This window comes from Amblyraja radiata, chromosome 43 (genome assembly GCF_010909765.2).
Source record: "Amblyraja radiata isolate CabotCenter1 chromosome 43, sAmbRad1.1.pri, whole genome shotgun sequence".
Classification (NCBI taxonomy): domain Eukaryota; kingdom Metazoa; phylum Chordata; class Chondrichthyes; order Rajiformes; family Rajidae; genus Amblyraja; species Amblyraja radiata.
The window spans coordinates 10,864,639-10,889,268 of NC_045998.1; the positions used below are offsets into that span (position 1 = coordinate 10,864,639).

At 45.7% G+C, this 24,630-nt stretch overlaps 1 protein-coding gene across 10 annotated transcripts in view; it reads right to left on the reverse strand.

Annotated features, from left to right (window-relative positions):
- mink1 (misshapen like kinase 1) overlaps nucleotides 1-24,630 on the reverse strand; it is a 233,540-nt gene that overhangs the window by 150,204 nt on the left and 58,706 nt on the right. For all 10 annotated transcript variants that reach the window (XM_033014613.1, XM_033014612.1, XM_033014604.1 and 7 more), the window contains exon 2: nucleotides 7,169-7,234. In XM_033014613.1, the coding sequence (XP_032870504.1) occupies nucleotides 7,169-7,234 (66 nt within the window). The remainder of the gene's footprint in view (nucleotides 1-7,168; nucleotides 7,235-24,630) is intronic.

Here is a 24,630-nt window from a genome sequence, read left to right on the forward strand (position 1 = left end):
CACTAGAATTCATAATGCTAAACTGCACAAAATATCAAACAGAATTCCCAGGCTAGCTTTGCCAATAGTTTAAAAATATAAGCGAATCACTGTATTAAATTTGGAATATGAACATTTGTCGTCAAAATGTCCTCAGACACAGGGCTGCATTGAATTAGAACTTACTGAAGATGCATCACATGTGCAGTTTTTGCAAAAGGTGCCAGATCTCAAACCTTCTGCCTTTTGGAGCCCAGAGATCATAGGATAAAGCCCTCGGAGGATAACATTTAGGCTCTCGCCCAATGTACCCACGAGCAAACATTGCACAAAGCTACTTCTGTTGTCTTTCAGATAAAATTAGAAGCCAATAAGTTCCATCGTGTATGGGACCAGCTGCAACGGGAAGTGGTAAGGGCGGGCACAATTATGTTGACATTTGGATGGTTCATGGATAGAAAGGATTGAAAGAGATATGGGCCAGAGGCAAATGGGATTAATTCAGAAAGGCACCTTGGGCCAAAATGTCTGCTTTCATGCTACAAAATATGGATTCATGTAAGATTACACTTTAGGTTTTAGAGATACTGCTCCTTCGGCCCATCCATCACCCACTTACTAAATTTCTGTTATCCCACTTTCTCATCCACTATCCTGGATCATTAATCACTACCGACATCCACTAACTCGGGCAGCACAGTGCCATAGTGGTAGAGTTGCTGCCTTACAATGCCAGAGACCAGAGTTCAATTCTGACTACGGGTGCTGTCGGCACGGAGTTTGTACATTCTCCCCGTGACATGTGTGGGTTTTCACCGAGATCTTTGGTTTCCTCCCATACTCCAAAGGCATACAGGCTTGTAGGTTAATTGGCTGGTATAAGTGGACATTATCCCTAGTGTGTAGGATAGTATTAATGGTCAGGGCAGACACGGTGGGCCAAAGGGCCTGTTTCCACTCTGTATCTCTAAATCAGGGGCGGAAATCCCGGGGGGGGTGCAGGGGACGCACGTCCCCCCTTCTGTTTTGAGAGGTGGGGGATGATTCCCCCCCATTTTTTGTAATCCAGATTTTAAAACCCGGTGAAATCTCCGTTTCCCGCGAGACAGTGGGGGTGGGACGGCTGATCGAGGGAGGGCGCCGATTGGACGAGAGAGATGTCGGTCAGCAGGCAATGGGGGCGGGACCACGATAATTCAGCGCGATGATGGGAGGAGGGAGGTGCCGGTCAGAGGCTATGTATAAACGCAGCTGTAATTTCTATATGGTGAAACCAAAATGTATAAAAATGGCCTTTATTCAAATCTGACAATGCGCACTTTAACCACATGTGATTTTTTCCTATTACAAATCTCAAATTGTGGAGTACAGAGACAAATAAATAAATGGGTCTTTGTCCCAAACATTATGGAGGGTGCTGTATGCCAGCGTTATATAATCACCAATTGAGGTGCCAAATAGAAGGAAAAGTACATTTAGCTTTTTCCCCTCAAAAAGTAACTTCTGTTACGAAGAAAATGACTCAGTTTCCGATTAGAATGCCAAGCATCTCGGCAGGAAAGAACATGGATCATATTCAAGGAAGGAAATCAGACCCTATTATAAACATGGGAAACTTCAGCTGAACCCCCAGGGTTTCAAGGATCAGCACTTTCTGAGGAAGGACATTCTTGCCATAGAGGGAGTACAGAGAAGGTTCACCAGACTGATTCCTGGGATGGCAGGACTTTCATATGAAGAAAGACTGGATAGACTCGGCTTGTACTCGCTAGAATTTAGAAGATTGAGGGGGGATCTTACAGAAACTTACGAATTTCTTAAGGGGTTGGACAGGCTAGATGCAGGAAGATTGTTCCCAATGTTGGGGAAGTCCAGAACAAGGGGTCACAGTTTAAGGATAAGGGGAAAATCTTTTAGGACCGAGATGAGAAAATCATTTTTCACACAGAGAGTGGTGAATCTGTGGAATTCTCTGCCACAGAAGGTAGTTGAGGCCAGTTCATTGGCTATATATAAGAGGGAGTTAGATGTGGCCCATGTGGCTAAAGGGATCAGGGGGTATGGAGAGAAGGCAGGTACAGGATACTGAGTTGGATGATCAGCCATGATCATATTGAATGGCGGTGCAGGCTCGAAGGGCGAATGGTCTACTCCTGCACCTATTTTCTATGTTTCTATGTTTCTAAACATTGTCCCCTTATCAGGTAAATGGCTCGATTGTAATCAAGTATTGTCTTTCCACTGACTGGATAGCACGCAACAAAAGCTTTTCAATAAACTAAAACTGTAAACTGGATTAACAATCTCCTCCAAATAATGGTTCCTGTGAGAAATAAAATGTGTGTACTTGACTTTGCATTAAAAACAATATCATCTGCATTGACTGTGCCTTGCATTAATTTAATCTATGCTACACTGACTGTAGGAGCAAATGCTTGGTTAGTAGTGTTAAATTAGAGAGCTTCAGTCGCCACTAATTAAACTCCTTACACTGAGTGCAATCAAAAGGGTCAGGCACCTAGTCCTTTGAAAATATGATCACATCTTACTGATCAGACCTCCCCATTTTATGCAGCACAGTATAGGAAGTGAAGATGAAAGGAGAATTAGATTTATCTTTCGAAAAACTGAGTCACAGTGATCTGAACGGATGATAGAATTTCAATAGAAGTTTTTCTAAAAGAAAATGCTAATTGGAAAAAATAGCAGGAAATTGAGGCTAAATTCAGCCCGATGAGACCCAGTTAGCCGAACAAGTTTGAGCTTATGGCACAGCCACTGTCTCAGCAACAGGGAACCAGAAATACATACATTAAAAGGTTTCATTGAGGTACACGTGACAATAAGAGGTACAAAAAAAAAGCAACAAGACACACAACTACATAAAAGTTAACATAAACATCCACCACAACGGATTCCCCACATTCCTCACCATGGAAGGCAATAAAGGGCCTGTCCCACTTGGCAATTTTTTTGGCGACTGCCAGCATCATTGCCTGACGAAATCAGGTCACCAAAAAATTTGCGGCATGATGACATAGGACGCGAGGTGTTTTTTCAAATGTCGTTTCATTTTTTTTGTCACCGCTAGATTTTGAAATGTTCACAATCTTTTGGCGACACTGATATGACGCCGGCAGTCACTGAAAAAAATCGGCAAGTGGGACAGGGCCTTTAACCTTCTCCTCTTTATTCTCCCGCGGTCGGGGCTGTCGAACCATCCGTCGGGACGATCGAAGCCCCTGCGTCGGGCTGGTTGAAGCTCCTGAAGTCGGGGACCGCGAGCTGCACAAAGCTAAAGTCCGCAGGCTCTCCTGGTTGGAGCTCGGAGGTCGATCCCTGGCAAAGGGATCACACTTCCAGCAGAGGCCACCAGCTCCTCGGCGTTAGGCCGCAGTGCGAACGGAGATATGATATGGGGGAAAATCGCATTTCCGTCGAGGTAAGAGACTAAAAAAGGAGCGCTATTAGGCCTTTTCTGTCTGAAGAAGGGTGTCGACCTGAAACGTCACTATTCCTTTGCTCTATAGATGCTGCCTCGCCTGCTGAGTTTCTCCAGCATTTTTGTCCACCTTTGATTTTCCAGCATCTGCAGTTCTTTCTTAAGCATTATTAGGCCATTCGGCCCACTGAGTCTACTCCACCATTCAAACATGGCTGATCTATCTTTCCCTCTCAACCCCATTCTCCTGCCTTCGCCCCATAACCCCCAACACCCGTTCTAATATTATACAAGGGCAGATGCTGGAAAACTGAAACAAAAAGTGGTAAATCTCAGTAGGTCACACAGCATCTCTGGAAAGAGAAATATTGTTTCAGGTCTACGACCCTTCATCAAGACTGGGAAAGAGAAACAAGAAAGTCTAGGTTGAGAAAAGTTGAAGGAAGAATATTAGAAATAGGTAGTAACAAGGTGATAGTCAGAGAGCACGGAAACAGGGCTTTCGGGGCAACTTGTCCATGTCAGCCAAGGTACACCAATCCCACCTGCCCTTGTTTGGTCCATATTTCTCTTAGCCTTTCCTCATGTACCTGCCCAAATGTCTTTTAATTGTAAAAGTACCTCACTCAACTACACCCTCTGGCAGCTCGTTCCACATACCCACCACCCTCTGTGAAAAAGTTGTCCCTCAGTTTCCTATTGAATCTTTCCTCCCTCACCTTAAACCTATGCCCTCTGGTACTTAATTCCTCTGCTCTGGGTGAAAGACGGTGCATTCACCTTATTGATTCCTGCCATGATTTTATGCACCTCCAAGCTATCACTCTTCAGCCTTCTGCTTTCCAAGGAATATGGAACAAGCGGCCTGAGGAGTTCATGTGGAGTTCATGTAGAGAATGTACAAACTCCATACAGCCAGGCACCTGTAGTCATGGTCGAATCCGAGGACTGTCAAACCTAAGAATCAGGGACTGTAAAGGGCCTGTCCCACTTGGGCCTCATTTGCGCGTCACGCAGATGGGCGAGCAAAGATTTTGTGAGTCCCAAAATCCTGGGGCGCCGCGCGCGTCACTGCCTAGGTCACCGCACACGCATAATGCGCACCATGCGCGCGTAATGCGCACCATGCACGCAGCACGTGCGTCTGTTGTGACGCTTAAATGACGAGCAAATGACGCCCAAATGGGACAGGCCCTTAAGGCAGCAACTAACACCCCACCCTATAATACTAACCCACCCTATAAACTAACACTCCACGCCTGCCCTATAATAGGGAGATTTTTCAATGAGAATGTTCAGAGGACAGGGAAGGGATGAACTCACTGGCGCACACACACCAATTTGCAATGTGGGGTCTGTGATAAAGGCATAAGCTACCCAAGTGTTTACCACGATTAAAAAAAAACAAGCACAAAAAAAGTTACATCTGCGAGTAAGCAGGAAGACAAGTTGGGGGAAATCTGCGGGAACTTTCCAGTTGATGAATCGTGATGGCTTCGCTTATCAGTGTCAATCTGGGGATTTTATTGAAAGCACCCTCTGAATCCCCTCTTGTTATTCATTGCTCATTCATTTCACTAGGAGATGATGTGCAGCAGAAAATGTTATGAAAAATATTCATGATGCGCAGCACGGTATAAACGAACGATTGCCATGGAGTCATGCAGCTTGAATGATCATTTGTATTCATGACTCATGCCACAGGAGGGGAAAAAGCAGCACCTGATCAAGCATGCAAACTCTTCAATGTACAGCATCACAGAATGGTTGGACATGGCAGCACTGGTGATTATCGGTGCGGCCAGCTCTATATTTTCTTTCTGGCTTTAAAGTGATAGGCGGCACGGTGGCGCAGCGGTAGAGTTGCTGAGACCCCGGTGTTGTACGTAGCTTCTGCCCAATGCTAGAAATGAGAATGAACTGGTTGTTGGCCATACACAAAAAAGCTGGAGAAACTCAACGGGTGCAGCAGCATCTATGGAGCGAAGGAAATAGGCAACGTTTCGGGCCGAAACGTTGCCTATTTCCTTCGCTCCATAGATGCTGCTGCACCCGCTGAGTTTCTCCAGCTTTTTTGTGTACCTTCGATTTTCCAGCATCTGCAGTTCCTTCTTAAACAGGTTGTTGGCCGTGCTTGATTATGTTGGCTGACTTCCCAAGGCAGCGTGAAGTGTAGATGGAGTCATTTGGAGGGTGGAGGTGGTGTGGTTGGTATGCATACTTGGATCTTCTCCAGAAAGATCAGCCATGGTTAATAAAGCCTTCACCACTGGCATCCTCACAATTTTTATCATTCCGTCTTTCCAAATCTCCACCCTATGCCCTTCTCTGTATCCCCTTCTCTGGTTCATTTGTAACTAATCCTTCATCTGAAGGTGGCATGATGACATAGAGCTACTGCCTTACAGCACCTAAGACCGGAGTTCGATCAGGACTCTGGGTGCCTGTCTGTTCAGAGTTTGTACGTTCTCCCCGTGATTGCATGGGTTGCTTCCGAGATCTTCAGTTTCCTCCGACGCTCCAAAGACGTACAGGTTTGTAGGTTAATCGGCTTGGTATAATAATTCTTTCTATCCACCTGGATAGAAAGAATGGGGGACCTTTCGGGTTAGACCGTTCTTCAGACTGAGAATCCGGGGAGAGGGAGACAGCTAAGGAAGTGTAAGGTGTGAAAACGAGACATCAAAGGGGATGAGGATCAAGGAAAATGTAGAATAGATCATTGTTAGCTAGAAGGTGACATCAAATGCTGGAGTAACTCAGCAGGTGAGGCAGCATCTATGGAGAGAAGGAATTGGCGATGTTTCGGGTCGAGACCCTTCTTCAGACTGATGTCGGTGTTGGGGGGGGGGGGGAATGAAGGGAAGAGGCGGAGACAGTAGGCTTTGGGAGAGCTGGGAAGTGGAGGGGAAAGCGGGAGAAAGCAAGGACTATCTGAAATTAGAGAAGTCAATGTTCATACCGCTGGGGTGTAAACTGCCCAAGCGAAATATGAGGTGCTCTTCCTCCAATTTGCACTGGGCCTCACTCTGGCAATGGAGGAGGCCCAGGACAAAGGTCAGATAGTTGAAGTGCTGAGCAACCGGGAGATCAGGTTGGTTAGTACGAACTGAGCGGTGGTGTAGGGCGAAGCGATCGCCGAGCCTGCGCTTGGTCTCGCCGATGTAGAGAAGTTGACACCTGGAACAGCGGATGCAGTAGATGAGGTTGGAGGAGGTGCAGGTGAACCTCTGCCTCACCTGGAAAGACTGATTGGGTCCTTGGATGGAGTCGAGGGGGGAGGTAAAGGGACAGGTGTTGCATCTCCTGCTGTTGGACAAGTGTAGCATTTCCTGCAGTTGGATCCTCATAGATCACTTCTACAAACATGCCAAAATAATTCAGACCCCATGCCTTATCCGAGAGAAACCCCAAAATACCATATTGCCTTTACTCACTCCTGTGATTCCAAGGTTTGATTACAAGGTTGTTTAGTATTCCAACTTTCAATGAAGATTTCAGAATTTTTGTATAATTATTCTCATAATATATTAATATTGTATTGTATTCAATTTATTGTCATTATCTCATGAAACAAGGAAATGGATTTTCGTTACAGTCATGTAACATAAAAATAAATAATTAAAATTTAAAAAAAGATTTTTTTTAAAGCGCAGACACAGAAGCCCACGACTTCTATAAATTATATAAATATAAACTAAAACTAAAAATTCCCATTATAAAATCAAAAGGCCACTTTTGCATTACCTTATACACTTGTCCATATGTGCCATTTCCAACTACTTCCACGAGTTCAAATATACCTGCAGGATCCTGTATGAAAGAAAGACATGAAAACATTTTAGTTCCAAAGACATCTAAAATTCTGCAAAGATTCAAGGCATTTTATTTATTCCATGAATATCCTTCCTCCTCTTCCAAAGAGATTCGCATTTTGTAAAGTGGAAACAAGGAATCCTCAATGGTTGGCAGACAAAAATGCAGGAGAAACTCAGCGGGTGAGGCGGCATCTATGGAGCGAAGGAAATAGGCAACGTTTCATAGAAACATAGAAAATAGGTGCAGGAGTAGGCCATTCGGCCCTTCGAGCCTGCACCGCCATTCAATATGATCATGGCTGATCATCCAACTCAGTATCCTGTACCTGCCTTCTCTCCATACCACCTGATCCCTTTAGCCACAAGGGCCACATCTAACTCTCTCTTAAATATAGTCAATGAACTGGCCTCAAATACCTTCTGTGGCAGAGAATTCCAGAGATTCACCAGAGATTCGGATCGAAACATTGCCTATTTCCTTCGCTCCATAGATGCCGCCTCACCTGCTAAGTTTCTCCAACATTTTTGTCTACCTTCGATTTTCCAGCATCTGCAGTTCCTTCTTTAAGGGCCTGTCCCATTTTCACGACCTCTGCCGAGTTTGCCCTTGACTCATACTCGCAGCATGGTCGTCGCGAGGTCGTAGGTAGGCCGTAGCAGACCGTGATGCTGGTCATAGGTACTGAATAATGTCCACGAGTAAAAAAGGTCGTGAATTAGATCGTGAAAGTGGGACAGGCCCTTAAACATCCTCAATGGTTTTGATTATATTTTATTTATCTTAATTTCCTTACATGGTAATTTGCATATCACTGTTCCTTAATTGGTACATGCAACAATAAAAGATCTTTGAAACCAAGGTACAGTGAAAAACTCTATGTATACAGCTCAGCAAGACTATTGCCATCATACCAATTAAGGTAGAGTGATCAGCAAGACTATCACAATCTCCCGGTCAGTACAGAATGTACAGAACAGCCCCGTCTATATGAAAGAGGCACAATTTTATAGTCTCAGCTACAACTGGCCATGAAGGCCTGTTGCAGCCGTCGCTTCCATTCCTATCCTGGAAGATTGAGGGGGGATCTTATAGAACCTTACAAAATTCTTAGGGGGTTGGACAGGCTAGATGCAGGAAGATTGTTCCCGATGTTGGGGAAGTCCAGAACAAGGGGTCACAGTTTAAGGGTAAAGGGGAAATCCTTTAGGACCGAGATGAGAAAAACATTTTTCATGCACCGAGTGGTGAGTCTCTGGAACTCTCTGCCACAGAAGGTAGTTGAGGCCAGTTCATTGGCTATATTTAAGAGGGAGTTAGATGTGGCCCTTGTGGCTAAAGGGATCAGGGGGTATGGAGAGAAGGCAGGTACAGGATACTGAGTTGGAGAATCAGCCATGATCATATTGAATGGCGGTGCAGGCTTGAAGGGCCGAATGGCCTACTCCTGCACCTATTTTCTATGTTTCTATGTTTCTATCACCCCACGACCGGCCGTCTCTCTCTCTCTCTCTCTCTGAGATAGTGATACAATGTGGAAACAGGCCCTTCGGCCCAATTTCCCACATCTCCCCATTCAAAAAACTTTGTGTGTTTGAAGAAAGCCATGGCAGATCAAAATTGCAAAGCATAAGATAAAATGATGAAATTGCAAAAAAAAGTTGAAAACATTGAGGTCAGGTATCATTTGCAGAGAGATGGGACGGAGTCAATGTTTCAAGTTCATAATCTTTCATCAGTTTAGTTTAGAGATACAGCGCGGAAACAGGCCCTACGGCCCACCAAGTCAGCGCCGACCAGCGATCCCCGTACACCAACACAATCCTACACACACGTCCTCTGAGTGAGGGCTACATGTATATATGTATGTAGTCTGTTTTGTTGTGCTATTCTTATAACAAATGTAAAGCACTTTGGCCAACGAGAGTTGTTTTTTAAATGTGCTATATAAATAAATGTGACTTGACGTGACTTGACTAGGAACAATTTACATTTATACCAAGCCGATTAACGTACAAACCTGCACGTCTTTGTCGTGTGGGAGGAAACCGAAGATTTCTGAGAAAACCCACTCAGGTCACGGGGAGAACGTACAGACTCCGCACAGACAGCACCCGTAGTCAGGATGAAACCGGGGTGTCTGATGCTGTAAGGCAGTAGCTCTACCGCTAGCTACGTCATCGTGCCGCCTTCAGATGAAGGATTAGTTACAAATGAACCATATTTTAAGTTGCAGAGAAGGGGGATAGGGTGGAGATCAAGAAAGGCTGAATGATAAAAATGGAGGCGATGCCAGTGGTGAAGGTTTATTAAACACGGCTGATCTTTCTGGAGAAGATCCAAGTATGCAAAGCAGCCACACAACCTCCACCCTCCAAATGCCTCCATCCAGACTTCACGCTGCCTTGGGAAGTCAGCCAACATAATCAAGATCGGCCAACAACCTGTTCATTCACACTTCTCCCATTGGGCAGATGATACAAAAGCTGGAAAACACATGACCAGATTTAGAAACAGGAACTGCAACACAATGGGTGGCACAGTGACACAGCGGTAGAGCTGCAGCCTCACGGCGCCAAAGACCTGGGCTTGATCCCGACTATAGGTTCCATTGTACAAGAGTTTGTACGTTCTCCATATGATGCCTGGGTTTTCTCCGGGTGCACTGGTTTCCTCCCACACTTCAAAGCCGTACACATTAGTCCCTAGTTTGTAGGATAGTGCTAGTGTACGGGGCGATCGCTGGTCGGCACCGACTCGGTGGGCCGAAACGCCCGTTTTCACACTGTATCTCCAAAGTCTAAAGTTTCTTCCCCGCCATTATCAGACTCTTGAATGGATCTCTCACGTGCTAATCTCCCAATCTACCTTGTTGTGGCTCTTAAGGGCCTGTCCCACTTGCGTGACCTTTACACGCAAATTACGCGACCTCATGGTCGCGTTGAGCCGCGACGGTCCCGCGAAGGTCGCGCGCGACTTCATTCGAATGCACAGCCGTCTGGAGCGCGTGACGTCATTTGAAGATGGACACAAAGCTGGAGTAACTCAGCGGGACCGGCAGCATCTCTGGAGAGAAGCAATGGGTGGTTTCGTGTTGAGACTCTTCGGTCTGAAAAGAAGGTTCTTGACTCGAAACGTCACCCATTGCTTCTCTCCAGAGATGCTGCCGGTCCCGCTGAGTTACTCCTGCATTTTGTGTCTATCTTCAATTTTCTTGGCCCCGCTCTGGGAGTAGAAGTGGGGGCGGATCTGTACAGCAACGGCCGTGAGCCCCCGGCGATCGTTTGCCTGCTTCTGCTGCTGTTGCAGGTGAGACGTTGCATCGCGCCAGGGTCTTGGGCCTGTCCTTTCCTGGCCATCAGTTCCGCGACAGGCCATTGGCGTGCGAAGATTTTGTGCGCTAAAAAAACTTCGGAGCTCCACGCGATGTCGCGCACAACTACATACCCCTCCGCGTTTCTCAGTGGGACCGGCCCCACGCTGCCATACGATTCCCGTGCGCCTCAATGCGACCACGAGATCGCGTAATTTGCGTGCCAAGGACACGTAAGTGGGACAGGACCTTTACGCTTTTTTCCTTTCCTACTGTGATGCTGCAATCTGCATCCTCTTTTTCTTGATGTACTTATGCATGGTGTGATTTGCTTGAACTGCATGCAAACAACGTCTCACCATCTGATTACGTGGCAATACTGTAATAATGCCAGGGGGACGAATCTCAAGAGACAGCAAAAGAAAACAATGCTGGAATTGAGGGATAGAAAACACAAATGCTGAAAATCTGAAAGCTAAGAAAAGTGCTATAAATAAATCAGCGGGTAAAAGCTTTTTCAGCCCAAATAGTTATTAACTATTCTCCTCCTCTGACGAAGATCAGTCAACATCAGCAATAAGTCTTGTGCGAAGTAATGGGAATATATATAATACCCAAAGACATTTTAATATGTAGCCAAGACAATTTATTTTCTATTTGACAAAAATATTTGGACCACCACGAGAAAAAATTGGATGAGGTTGACAATACAAGTTGACTACAAAAACACAATAAAACACATTTTGCCAAAATTGATGCTTTAAAAAAATAAATAAATAAAACGGCCGACGCAGCTGTAGTTACTGCCTTACAGGACCAGAGACCAGAGCGCGATCCTGACCACGGGTGCTGTCTGTACGGTCTGTACTTTCTCCCTGCGACCCCACATTTTCTCCGGGAGCTCCGGTTTCCTTCCATGCTCCAAAGATGTATAGGTTTGTAGATTAATAGGTCTCTGCAAATTGCCCCTAGTGTGTAGGATAGTGCTAGTGTACGGGGTGATTGCTGGTAAGCGCGGATTTGGAGAGCTGAAGGGCCTGTTTCCACGCTGTATCCCTAAGCTAAAAATATGCTATTAAATGTTACCATTTTCCTTGCGGTCTTTAAAATACTTCAGGAAGAGTATTTCTCAAACTTCAGAAAATGCCATTGGATCCTAGCTTTATCTCACCCTTTGTCTATATAAGATCAATATAAATGTACTAAATAAAGTGTATTATACAAACACCTTATCTTGGATGTGAATATAGACACAAAATGCTGGAGTGATGTTTGATGAAACATCACCCATTCCTTCTCTCCAGAGATGCTGCCTGTCCCGCTGAGTTACTCCAGCATTGTGTGTCCATCTTAAGTGTAAACCAGCATCTGCAGTTCCTTCCCACACATTATCATTGATGCCATTACCATCAGTGAAGTAACTTGGGTCATAAGGAAACAGAAATTGCAGGGTGCTGCATCGGCCTTTCCACCAAATCACCCCCGTCGAAAAGTAAAATAATATTATATAAATTGCTATTGTCATCTTGATCTCAGCTCCAGACTGCCGATTTCTGCAAGGAACGGCGTCGCAGCGGTGGAGTTGTTGCCTTACAGCGAATGCAGCGCCAGAGACCTGGGTTCGATCCCGACTACGGGTGCTGCCTGTACGGAGTTTGTACGTTCTCCCCGTGACCTGCGTGGGTTTACAGTTTCCTCCCACACTCCAAAGACGTACTGGTTTGTAGGTTAATTGGCTTGGTATAAATGTAAAAATTGTCCCTAGTGGGTGTAGGATAGTGTTAATATGCGGGGATCACTGGTCAGAGCGGATCTGGTGGGCTGGAGGGCCTGTTTCCGCGCTGTATCTCTAAAATGTGCGGGGATCGCTTGTCGGCATGGACCCGTTTGGCCAAAAGGGCCTGTTTCCGCGCTGTATCACCGCACCATTATATTCAAAGTTGCCGTTAGTTTCGATAAGAGCCCTTTGCAGTCACCCAGTGGGTAAATTTAATGGTTTGCCGTGAGAATATTAGAAGTCTGTGTGTTTCCATTTGGTGGTGAAAAGAAAAGAATGACAAATCAAATAGGGAAATGGAGAGATAAGAAATCGTTACGCTGGAATCTTGAGCAAAACAAAGTGCTAGAGGAAAGGAATGGGTGACGCTTCGGGTCTCATCTCATTCTTTCTCTCCAGAGATGCTGCAACATTTTGAATCTAGCATGGATTTAAACCAGCATCTACAGTTCTTTCCGACACAAAGTGCTAGAGGATAGACACAAAATACTGGAGTAACTCAGCAGGACAGGCAGCATCTCTGGAGAAAAGGAATGAGTGAAGTTTAGGATCGAGATCCTTAGAGTCATAGAGTCATAGAGTGATACAATGTAGAAACAGGTCCTTCAGCCCAACTTGCCCACACCAGCCAACAATGTCCCTGCTACATTAGTCCCACTTGCCTGCCCTTGGTCATATCCCTCCAAACCAGTCCTATCCATGTACCTGTCTAACAGTTTCTTAAACGATGGGATAGTCTCTGCCTCAACTACCTCCTCTGGCAGCTTGTTCCATACACCCACCACCCTTTGTGTGAAAAAGTTACCCCTCGGATTCCTTTTAGATCTTTTCCCGTTCACCTTGAAACTATGTCATATGGTCCTCGATTACCCTACTCTGTGCAAAAGACTGCATCTGCCCAATCTATTCCTCTCATGATTTTGTACACCTCTATAGATCACCCCTCATCCTCCTGCGCTCCACAGAATAGAGACCCAGCCTGCTCAACCTCTCCTTGTAGCTCACACCCTCTAGTCCCGGCAACATCCTCGTTAATCTTTTCTGAACCCTTTCAAGCTTGACGATATCTTTCATTTAACATGGTGCCCAGAACTGAACACAATATTCTAGAAGGTAGACAAAACTCAGCGGGTGCAGCAGCATCTATGGAGCGAAGGAAATAGGAAACTTTCGGGCCGAAACCCTTCTTCAGACATTATTCTAGATGCGATCACACCAACGTCTTATGCAACTGCAACATGACCTCCCAACTTCTATACTCAATACTCTATACTCAATGACTGATGAAGGCCAAAGTGCCTAATACCTTATTGACCATCTTCCTCAGACTCAGTTACTCCGGAAGTGGCGGCGCTGTTGTACGGCTGCGGCTCGCGTGCAGTCCGTCTGTTTTAACTTTTTTTTTTTGTCTTGTTTAGTTAAATTTTTGGTTATTAGGTTGTGTTATGTGTGGGGGCGGGGGGGGCTGAAACATGGTTTTCTGTCTCTCCCTTCGGGGGAATGTGACTCTTTCTGTCGTATCCCCCCTTCTCTGCCTCCGTCTGCGCTGAGACTTAATGGCGGAGCTGGCGGTCTCCAACCTGCGACCGACCTCGAGGTTCCGGAGGCAGAGCCAGCCAGGACTCGAGGCTGGCCGAATTCGGAGCTGTGGTGGCGTTCGGGAGCTCCGGTGAGGGCGGCCCGGCGCGGGGCTGAGGCGGTGCTCCGGTGAGGGTGGCCCGGCGCGGGGCTGGGACGGTGCTCTGGTGAGGGCAGCCCAGCGCTGGGCTGAGGCGGTGCTCCAGTGAGGGTGGCCCGGCGCGGGGCTGGGACGGTGCTCCGGTGAGGGCAGCCCGGGGCTGGGCTGAGGCGGTGCTCCGGTGAGGGCGGCCCGGCGCGGGGCTGGGACGGTGCTCCGGTGGCTGAGGGGCGTTCTGGCGGCAGCGACCTGAATCCGTGGCTCGGCCGCGGGCCAGTGGACGACATCGTTGGGAGCTCACGGGTCACAGCCTGGTGCCTGTTTTCCGGAGCTCCCGCGGCAACAGCTGCGTCCGCTGGACTGGAGGGCGGCAGCTTCGACTGCCCCGGGCCGCGGAGCTTGAACCGGCCCGTTCGCGGATCTCGGTTCAGCTGTGGGACTGACTTACCATCGCCCGGTGGGGTATCGCCTCAGCGCAGAGGGAGAAGAGGAGGGAAGAGACAGTAACCCTAAGATTTTTGCCTCCATCACAGTGAGGAGGTGCCTGGTGAACTCACTGTGGTGGATGTTAATTTGTGTTTATTGTGTGTTTTGTTGTTTATTATTACATGTATGGCTGCAGGCAACGACATTTCGTTCAGACCGAAAGGTCTCAATGACAAATAAAGGATCTAAGTCTAAGTCTAAGTCTAAGTCCAGCATTTTGCGTCTGTCTTCAGTGTAAACCAACATCTGCAGTTCCTTCCTACACAAAGTGCTAGAGGAACCCAGGTCGGGCAACATCTGGGTTGGGAATTGACAGACAATGTTGAGTCAGGGCCCTACTTCAGGGAATTGGTGCACTGGTTTAGTTTAGATATACAGCAGGGAAACATGCTTTTGTCCCAGCAAGTCCATGCCGACCAACAATCATCCCTTCACATCCACTCTCTACACACCAGGGGCAATTTACAGAGGCCCAATTAACCTACATTTTGGGATGTGGGTAGATACCGGACCACCAGGAGGAAACCCACAGGGAGAACGTGTAAACTCCACACAGACTGCAGCCAATGTCAGCATTGAACCTGGGTCTCTGGCGCTGAGAAGGAGTGGCTCTACCATTTGCTGCACTATGCTAAAGGAGGATTCTTTTATTTTTTAACTAGATCCATGTTTGTTTTAAATCCATTGTGCAACTGCAGACTCAAATACTTCCTTATCACAACAATCTCTTGTCAGTAGCTGGAATTTCACTTCAAGAATGTTTGCAGATACAAAAGCAAGGAGTTTCTAATGTCTGGTGTACAATGTAGTCAATTGTCAAAGAGATTGAGTACGTCAGACAAAGAACTAATTCAGCACTATTGCCAAACATTGTAATACTGTACAAATACTTGTGCTCTTTATATAGAGATAGGCTGGAAAGAGGGCAGAGAAGATATCAGAGAATGTTTCCAGGGCTTGAGCTATCAGGAGAGGTTGGGTAGGACTTTATTCCTTGAAGTGCAGGAGGCTGAGAGGTGATCTTATAGAAATGAGGGGAATAGATAGAGTGATCAAATCTTTTACCCAAATTAGTGGAATAAAAAAGAGGGCAAGGTTTAAGGCAAGAGGGGCAACTTTTCAACAGAGGAGGGTGTGTATATGGAAGGAGCTGTCAGAAGAGGTAGCTGAGCCAGGTACAATAACACCATTTAAAAGACTCTTGGACGGGTACATGGGTCGGAAAGGTTTAGAGGGATATGGGCTAAATGGGGGCAAATGGTGTGTGTGTTTGTACGTTCTCCCCGTGACCTATGTCGGGTTTCTCCAGGATATCTGGACTCCTCCCACACTCTAAAGTCGTGCAGGTTTGTAGGTTAGAATCATAGAAAATAGGTGCAGGAGGCGGCCATTCGGCCATTCGGCCTTTCATTGTGATCATGGCTGATTGTCCCCAATCAATAACCCGTGCCTGCCTTCTCCACATATCCCTTGACTCCATTAGCATGGTACAATTGTCCCTGGTGTGTGTAGGATGTTGTTAGTGTTAGGCGACCGCTAGTCAGCACGGACTTGGTGGACCGAAGGGCCCTTTTCTGCGCTGTATCTCTTTTTTTCTTCTTTTTTTTTTAATTTTTAATTTTATTTTTATTAGAAGTACAGTAAATTACAGTAATACACATCACATATATCTTATTACATTTGTTGTACCACTTCGTTTTTCGAGCTTTAAAAAAGGTAGAAATAAAAGAAGTAAGGAAAGTGAGCAAGAATCGTGAAGGTGCAGGAAAGTGTTGGGAAAAGAAAGCCCCTTAGGGAAGAAGTTAGAGAAGGAAGCAAAGAAAGGAAATAAGACCCTAGAAAGAAAAGGAAAAAAAAGGAAAAACAATCCCTCTATTGTAACACAAACCTCCGCAAAAAAGGATATACTAACCGTGTTTTTTTAAATTTATTTTATACCCCCCGTTACCAGATCCTGGTACCATTTATATTTTAAATTACTATTGCACCTTATGCTTGTAATAGTTCCATAAATGCAGACCACATCTTTTGGAAGTGTTCAAGAAGGAACTGCAGATGCTGGAAGATCGAAGGTACACAAAAATGCTGGAGAAACTCAGCGGGTGCAGCAGCATCTATGGAGCGAAGGAAATAGGCGACGTTTCGGGCCGAAACCCTTCTTCAGACTGATGGGGGGTGGGGGGGAGAAGGAAGGAAAAAGGGAGGAGGAGGAGCCCGAGGGCGGGGGGATGGGAGGAGACAGCTCGAGGGTTAAGGAAAGGGAGGAGACAGCAAGGGCTAGCAAAACTGGGAGAATTCAACGTTCATGCCATCCGGACGCAAGCAACCCAGGCGGAATATGAGGTGCTGTTCCTCCAATTTCCGGTGTTGCTCACTCTGGCAATGGAGGAGACCCAGGACAGAGAGGTCGGATTGGGAATGGGAGGGGGAGTTGAAGTGCTGAGCCACCGGGAGTTCAGGTAGGTTATTGCGGACTGAGCGGAGGTGTTCGGCGAAACGATCGCCCAACCTCCGCTTAGTCTCCCCGATGTAAATCAGCTGACATCTAGAGCAGCGGATGCAGTAGATGAGGTTGGAGGAGATACAGGTGAACCTTTGTCGCACCTGGAACGACTGCTTGGGTCCTTGAATGGAGTCGAGGGGGGAAGCGAAGGGACAGGTGTTGCATTTCTTGCGGTTGCAACGGAAAGTGCCCGGGGAGGGGGTGGTACGGGAGGGAAGGGAAGAATTGACAAGGGAGTTGCGGAGGGAGCGGTCTTTGCGGAAGGCAGACATAGGGGGAGATGGGAAGATGTGGCGAGTGGTGGGGTCACGTTGGAGGTGGCGGAAATGGCGGAGGATTATTTGTTGTATTTGCCGGCTGGCGGGGTGAAAGGTGAGGACTAGGGGGACTCTGCCCTTGTTGCGAGTGCGGGGATGGGGAGAGAGAGCAGTGTTGCGGGGTATGGATGAAACCCTGGTGCGAGCCTCATCTATGGTGGCGGAGGGGAATCCCCGTTCCCTGAAGAACGAGGACATTTCCGATGCCCTGGTGTGGAACGTCTCATCCTGGGAGCAGATGCGGCGTAGGCGGAGGAATTGGGAGTAGGGGATGGAGTCTTTACAGGGGGCAGGGTGGGAAGACGTGTAGTCCAGATAGCCATGTGAGTCAGTTGGTTTGTAGTGTATGTCGGTCAGAAGTCTGTTCCCTGCGATGGAGATGGTGAGGTCAAGGAATGGTAGGGAAGTGTCGGAAATGGTCCAGGTGTATTGGAGTGCCGGATGGAAGTTGGTGGTGAAGTGGATGAAGTCAGTCAGTTGTTTGTGGGTGCCCAGGAGGTGGCCCCAAAGCAGTCGTCAATGTAACGGAGGTAGAGGTCGGGGATGGGGCCCTGGTACGTATTGAACAAGGATTGTTCAACGTACCCGACAAAGAGGCAGGCGTAGCTGGGGCCCATGCGTGTGCCCATAGCTACGCCTTGTGTTTGGAGGAAATGGCAGGAGTCAAACATAAAGTTGTTGAGGGTGAGGACCAAGGTGGAGGAGGGTGTCAGTGGCTGGGTATAGGTTGCTCCTCTTGTCGAGGAAGAACCGGAGGGCTTTGAGGCCATCCTGGTGGGGGATGGAGGTGTAGAGTGACTGGACATCCATGGTGAAGATGAGGGGGTGAGGGCCTAGAGAGTGGAATGCGCGGAGGCGGCGGAGAGTGTCTGAGGTGTCTAGAACATAGGTGGGAAGGGATTTGACCAAGGGGGATAGTATGGAGTCAAGGTATGTGGAGATGAGTTCGGTGGGGCACGAATAAGCAGAGACAATGGGACTGCCGGGAGAGCCGGGTTTGTGGATTTTGGGGAGAAGGTAAAAACGGGCCGTGCAGGGCTGGGGAACGATGAGGTTGGAAGCTTGGTCGGGCAGGGCATGGGAATTGATGAAGTCGGTGATGATGCTAGATATGGTGGCCTGGTGCTCGTCAGTTGGGTCATGGTCCAAGGGTAAGTAGGAGGAGGTGTCCGAGAGTGGACACCTCCTCCTATGGAAGTGGTCTGCTTTGCCTGCTAGGAGGAGTCTCATCTCTTCCAAGTGTGGTGTTTCGAACATGTTTGAAATGCACATTTTTATTGTTGGTATTGGAGCATTTTTCCAAAATTTGAGTATAAGCTTTTTTCCCATTATTAGCCCGTAATTAAGTAAGTTCTTTTGAAACACGTTTAATTCGGGGTTACCTTCCGATATTCCAAAAATGATCCATTCTGCTTTTGGTACAAGTTTTATTTTAAATAATTTTGTGAAGATTTCAAATATCTCGTTCCAGAATTTTTGGATTTTTATACAAAAAACAAGAGTGCGCTATGGTAGCTTCTTGTGACTGACATTTATCACAAATGGGTGAGACATTGGGGAAAATTTTATTTATTTTAGTTTTTGAATAATATAGTCTATGTAATGTTTTATATTGAATTAGAGTATGCCGTACGTTGATCGAGCATTTATGCACATATAGTAAGTGTTTATCCCAGCTCTCTTTTGAAATTTTTATAGCTAGTTCTTGTTCCCAGTCTCTTCTAATACCATCGGTTGTAGGTATTTCTATATTTAAAATAATGTTGTATAAGTATGATATTAGATTTGCTGATTCAGCCTTTGTCTTCATGGCTTCATCCAGTAAGTCTGGGGGCATGTTATGATAGTCTTTTGTGTATTTTTTCAGATAGTCACGGATTTGAAGATATTTAAAATATTGATTATTTTTCAAATTATATTTCAGTTGTAATTGTTGAAATGATAATAATTTTCCTAATTCATACAAGTCTCCGAGCGTTTTGATTCCCATTCTTTCCCATTGTGTAAATGATTTATCTATAATTGAAGGTTTAAACGACGGGTTATTGACTATTGGCATTAAAAGAGATAGATTTCTTAATTTTAGATTCTGTTTTATTTGTTTCCAAGTTCTAATTGTGCTATGTATCATTGGATTTTTATTATAATTTTTGTTATTCAGATTCATTGGTGAGAGGAGAGTCGCTCCTGTATTACACAGAGAGCAGTCCTCTCTCTCCATTACAATCCAGTCCACCTGCTGGGCAGAGTTGTCCAGCAGGTGAATCATATTTTTAATATTTACTGCCCAATTATAGTACATAAAGTTAGGGAGCGCTAGACCACCCATCTCTTTTTGTTTACTAAGGTGTGCTCTTTGTATTCTGTGGGATTTATAATCCCATATAAAATTTGTAATGTCTGAGTAGTTTTTTGAAAAACTTTTTTGGAAGATATATTGGAATTGATTGAAATAAATATAGGATTTGTGGTAAAAAAGATCATTTTTATAGCATTTATTCGACCTATTAAAGACATCGGGAGCGTTTTCCAGAATTTGATTAGATTATTTAGTTTCTTAAGTAAGGGGCTATAATTGGCATTAAACATAGCGTGATAGTTTCTAGTGATTTCAATTCCTAAATATTTAAATTTTTCTGTGGCTATTTTAAAGGGGAATTTCAAGAGATGTGTTGAGTCTTTCGGTTTTATCGACATAATTTCACTTTTGTTCCAGTTTATTCTGTATCCTGAGAAAGATCCAAAGTCCTCAATTAGATTGAATATGTTTGGTATACTGATTTGGGGTTTTGTGATATACAGTAATACATCGTCTGCGTATAAGGATATTTTGTTATTTGAATATTTTGTATTATAACCGTAAATATCCGGGTGTGTTCTAATTTTTTCAGTTAAAGGTTCAATTACCAGAGCGAATAACAGCGGTGATAATGAACATCCTTGTCTATTGCCCCTTGTTAATTGGAATTTCGTAGATAGTATATTATTAGTTAATATTCTAGCCGTGGGTTTGTTATATAATAATTTTATCCATGCGATGAAGTTCTCTCCCATTTGAAATTTTTGCAATACTTTAATCATATAATCCCATTCTACTTGATCAAACGCTTTTTCTGCGTCCAATGAAATGATAGATAACTCTTGTATCTCTGTATCTCTAAACTAAACTACGCTGCACCTCTATATTTGAGTCATTTGCAAGAATCTTGAAGCTCAGATTATTTTACAAGTGAAGAACAATTTTTTTAAATAGGCTCGATCATCTCCAGAAAGATTGGGATGAATTTAAGGCAAGTCAAGGAACAGATCAGGAGTGAATAATTGAGCATTTGAATACGTTTTAACCAATTAACGAGTCAGCACAGATTTATGAACAGTATGATAAAGCATGATTAATGTACTCGCTGATGAGGTAGACGAGTACGACTCTAGTCATTGCTTATTAAATGTCAGCTGGAAGTCCAGACGAGATTACACAATCAAACAGAATTGCAAAACACCATTTAGCTGCTGTGGTTTTGAAATAAAAGAGCTATTTAAATTAGTCATATCTTATTTTCCCACAGACCTGTAAATGTATTCCTTTTAATTACACAACCAATTAATTTTGGAATTACAATGGACTTACTACCCAGTCAGCTGGTGCACTCACCCCTATAAAGGTTTGTTGAAAAACTTGGATTAATTTTAGTTTTGAGATACAGCACGGAAACAGGCCTGTCAGCTCACCGAGTCCACACCGACCAGCGATTCCCATACACGAACACTATCAATAGACAATAGAGAATAGGTGCAGGAGTAGGCCATTCGGCCCTTTGAGACAGCACCGCCATTTAATGTGATCATGGCTGATCATCCCCTACACATACTAGGGATAATTTACATTTATACCAAGCCAATTAATCTACAAACCTGTACGTCTTTGGAGAAAACCCACACAGATACTGGAAGAACGTATAAACTCCGTACAGACAAGCACCCGTAGTCAGAATCAAACCCGGCTCTGTGGCGCTTGACGGCAATAACTCTACTGCTACGCCATCGTGCCGCCGTTAAGTTCATGATCAGAGTTTGGATTAATCAACAGTACCAGGATATCAGTAAATCAAAGAGACAAACTGCCAGGATCTAGTTGAATGATGCAACAGACTTGAGGTTACAGGTGGCCTAATCCTCCAACTGTGTTATAATAACTCTGTAGGAAAATCATCTTTCTCTTCTTCTGAAGCACTCTAGGATCGAAGATGGCAACTTTAGGGTTCTGTGGTGGCTAAAGCGACAAACCGGGGATGACAAACCCTTCCTCATATGGAGCAAGAGGCAGGTGGTAGGTGAGGTGGCGTCCACTTTCTGCCACTTACACAAGGCTCCCTCCTAATGCATAATCAAAGTTCTGATGATCATCTCAAATGCTCCTTTTCTATTTGGTGCTGTATGCTCTAAAGTTCTCAGGGGACTTTGTTTAGTTTAGGAACACAACGTGGAACCAGGCCCTTCGTTAAGCTCCAGTAATTTAAAATTATATTTCATTATGTTCTGAAGAACAACACCGATTCCTTTTCTCCAGAGATGCTGCCTGGCCTGTTGAGTTACTCCAGCATTTTGTGTCTATCTTCTTTATTACTCATTAGTTCTGGAAAGAAATAGAATAATCTAGAATTCATCAGTTATCTTGCTCAGCACAGCCGTGTACTCGATTAGAGGATGACGGAAAAAGTTGGATTTGTATATCTAAAGTAGATGACACCAGATTAATGAGGGTAGTCAAAAATGCTGGCGAAACTCAGCCGGTGAGGCAACATCTATGGAGCGAAGGAAATAGGCAACGTTTCGGGTCGAGACCCTAATGAGAATAATCTAGGGTCCTTCCGCTGCTGGGCAGAGTGTGGTGGAGGCGCCCCTCAAAAATAAGGGAAGGGATCCCATGCCAGTGGGCCACATGGGTGGGGGATACATTTGTGCAAACAGTATTGAATGTATGTATAGCCTCCAAGAAAGAGTAAACGGGAGCACTCGAGGGGAGAAGGTACAAACTGCGTACAGACAACACCAATAATCAGGAATGAACTCTGATCTCTGCCCCTGCGCCACCCAATTGTGATCATTTTTTTGAGTGTTTGCTTGATTGGAATACAATTCCGCAGTTGTGGACTTCACTCTTCGTTTCCCAGTATTGACTGACTTGATTTACCTGTTTGTAATCTCATGACCAAACCTGGTTTTTATCCCCCCCCCCCCCCAGTTTTTGTGCAATATTACTTCAGGCAGGAGTCTCGCTGCTGATCAGGGACATAGATCTTAGTTTTTCCATGAATTGTTGTCAAGGTGCCACTCCTTTTTGTGAAGGGTTAAGCTCGTGACGCTGAGCATATTATAGACTGTATCATGGTTGCAAAACTGGTAATCTGTCCTGTTTCAACATGCTAGCAGGTTACAAGGGTAAATGTTACCAGAGTCCGTACGCAGGTAGACAAAGATGCTGGAGAAACCCAGCGGGTGACGCAGCATCTATGGAGCGAAGGAAATAGGCGACGTTTCGGGTCGAGACCTTTTCTTCAGAATGGGGATATGGGGAGAAGGCAGGAACGGGGTACTGATTGTGGATGATCAGCCATGATCACATTGAATGGCGAGTAAACAGAAATGCTGGGCAAACTCAACGGGTAAGGCAGCATCTATGGAGTGAAGGAAATAGGCAATGTTTCGTCCCGGAACGTTGCCTATTTCCTTCACTCCATAGATGCTGCCTCACCCGCTGAGTTTCTCCAGCATTTTTTTTCTACCTTCGCCTTTCCAGCATCTGCAGTTCCTTCTTGAACAAGAGTTCGTATGCAGATAATTTAACGGCAACTTTCATTTGTTCAGATAGACACAAAATGCTGGAGCAACTCGACGGGACAGGCAGCATCTCCGGAGAGAAGGAATGAAGAAGGGTGTCTGCCCAAAACGTTACCCATTCCTTCTCTCCAGAGATGCTGCCTGTTCCGCTGAGTTAAGGGCCTGTCCCACCAGCATGCGACTGCATGCGACTGCACTCGTGGGGCCGGTTCCACTTCGATCGCCAGAGCAGTATGGAGTTGTGCGGAGCTGGTCCCGACATTGGGCTCCGAAAAACTGACGCTGTCCAAAAATCCCGCGCGGCAACGCCCTGTCGGCCCGCAGCCACATTGAGGCCGTACGCAGCGCCTCGACGGGCGTACGCAAGTGTCTTGACGCCGTCCGCAGCGTCTGGACGCCGTCCGCAGCGTCTTGACGGTGTACGCCTAGCACCTGGTGTTGCGTGATGACGTCACCGTCCGGCATGCCGTTGCGTGATGACACACACGCCCGACGCTGTGCGACGTCCAAATTCAGTCGGCCCGCCTCCTGCCCAGCTGATTGGTGAGTATGATGTCGGGACCAGCCCCGCACAACTCCAGACGGATCCGCGGTTGGAAGTGGGACCGGCCCCGCGAGGCCGTACGCATCAAGCCACCACATTTGGTCGCGCTCGCCGCATGCAGTCGCATGCTGGTGGGACAGGCCCTTCACTCCAGCATTTTGTGTCTGTCTTCATCTGTTCAGCGCTAAAATATGTAACTCTTTGAGCAGTCTCCATGATTTTTTTTTTAAACTAGAGCATTCTGTTTTCTCCTCAGCTCAGGCCAACAAATTGACCTAATTATAATTTTTGTGAATTCCTAATACAGTGGTTGCATTGTGTTAATATGGTCAGTTTCCAACAGTAAATAGAACAAAGTGTTACAATTCATTGCCTGCTCTATTGGGGACAAAGAATATGCTGATGATTTCTCTGGGTCAGAGGTTGACACCATTAATGAGCACAAGATGCGGTCGAAAAATTTAAAGAGCCACTATTTTTGAGCACCGAGCAGAAAAGTACAGACAATCAAAAGCTGGAGTAACTCAGCTGGCCAAGCAGCATCTCTGGAGAAAAAGAATAGGTGACTTTTCAGCTCGACCCGAAACGCCATCTATTTTTCTTCAGGGATGCTGCCTGACCCGCTGAGTTGCCCCAGCTGTTTTTGTATATCTTCAGTGTAAACCAGCATCTGCAGTTCCTTCCTACACTTAGTACAGCACAGGAACAGGCCCTTCAGCCCACAATGTCTGTGCCGAACATGAAGCCAAGTTGAACTAATCTTATCTGCCTGCGCATGATTCATATCCCTGCATATCCAGGTTTAAAAGCCTCTCAAAATGCCACTATTGTATCTGCCTTCATCTCTAGCCCTGGCAGAGCGTTCTCGGCACCCACCACTCGGTGTATAAAGAAAAAACTTGCTCTGCACATCATACACCTATTAAAAGTCTGATCT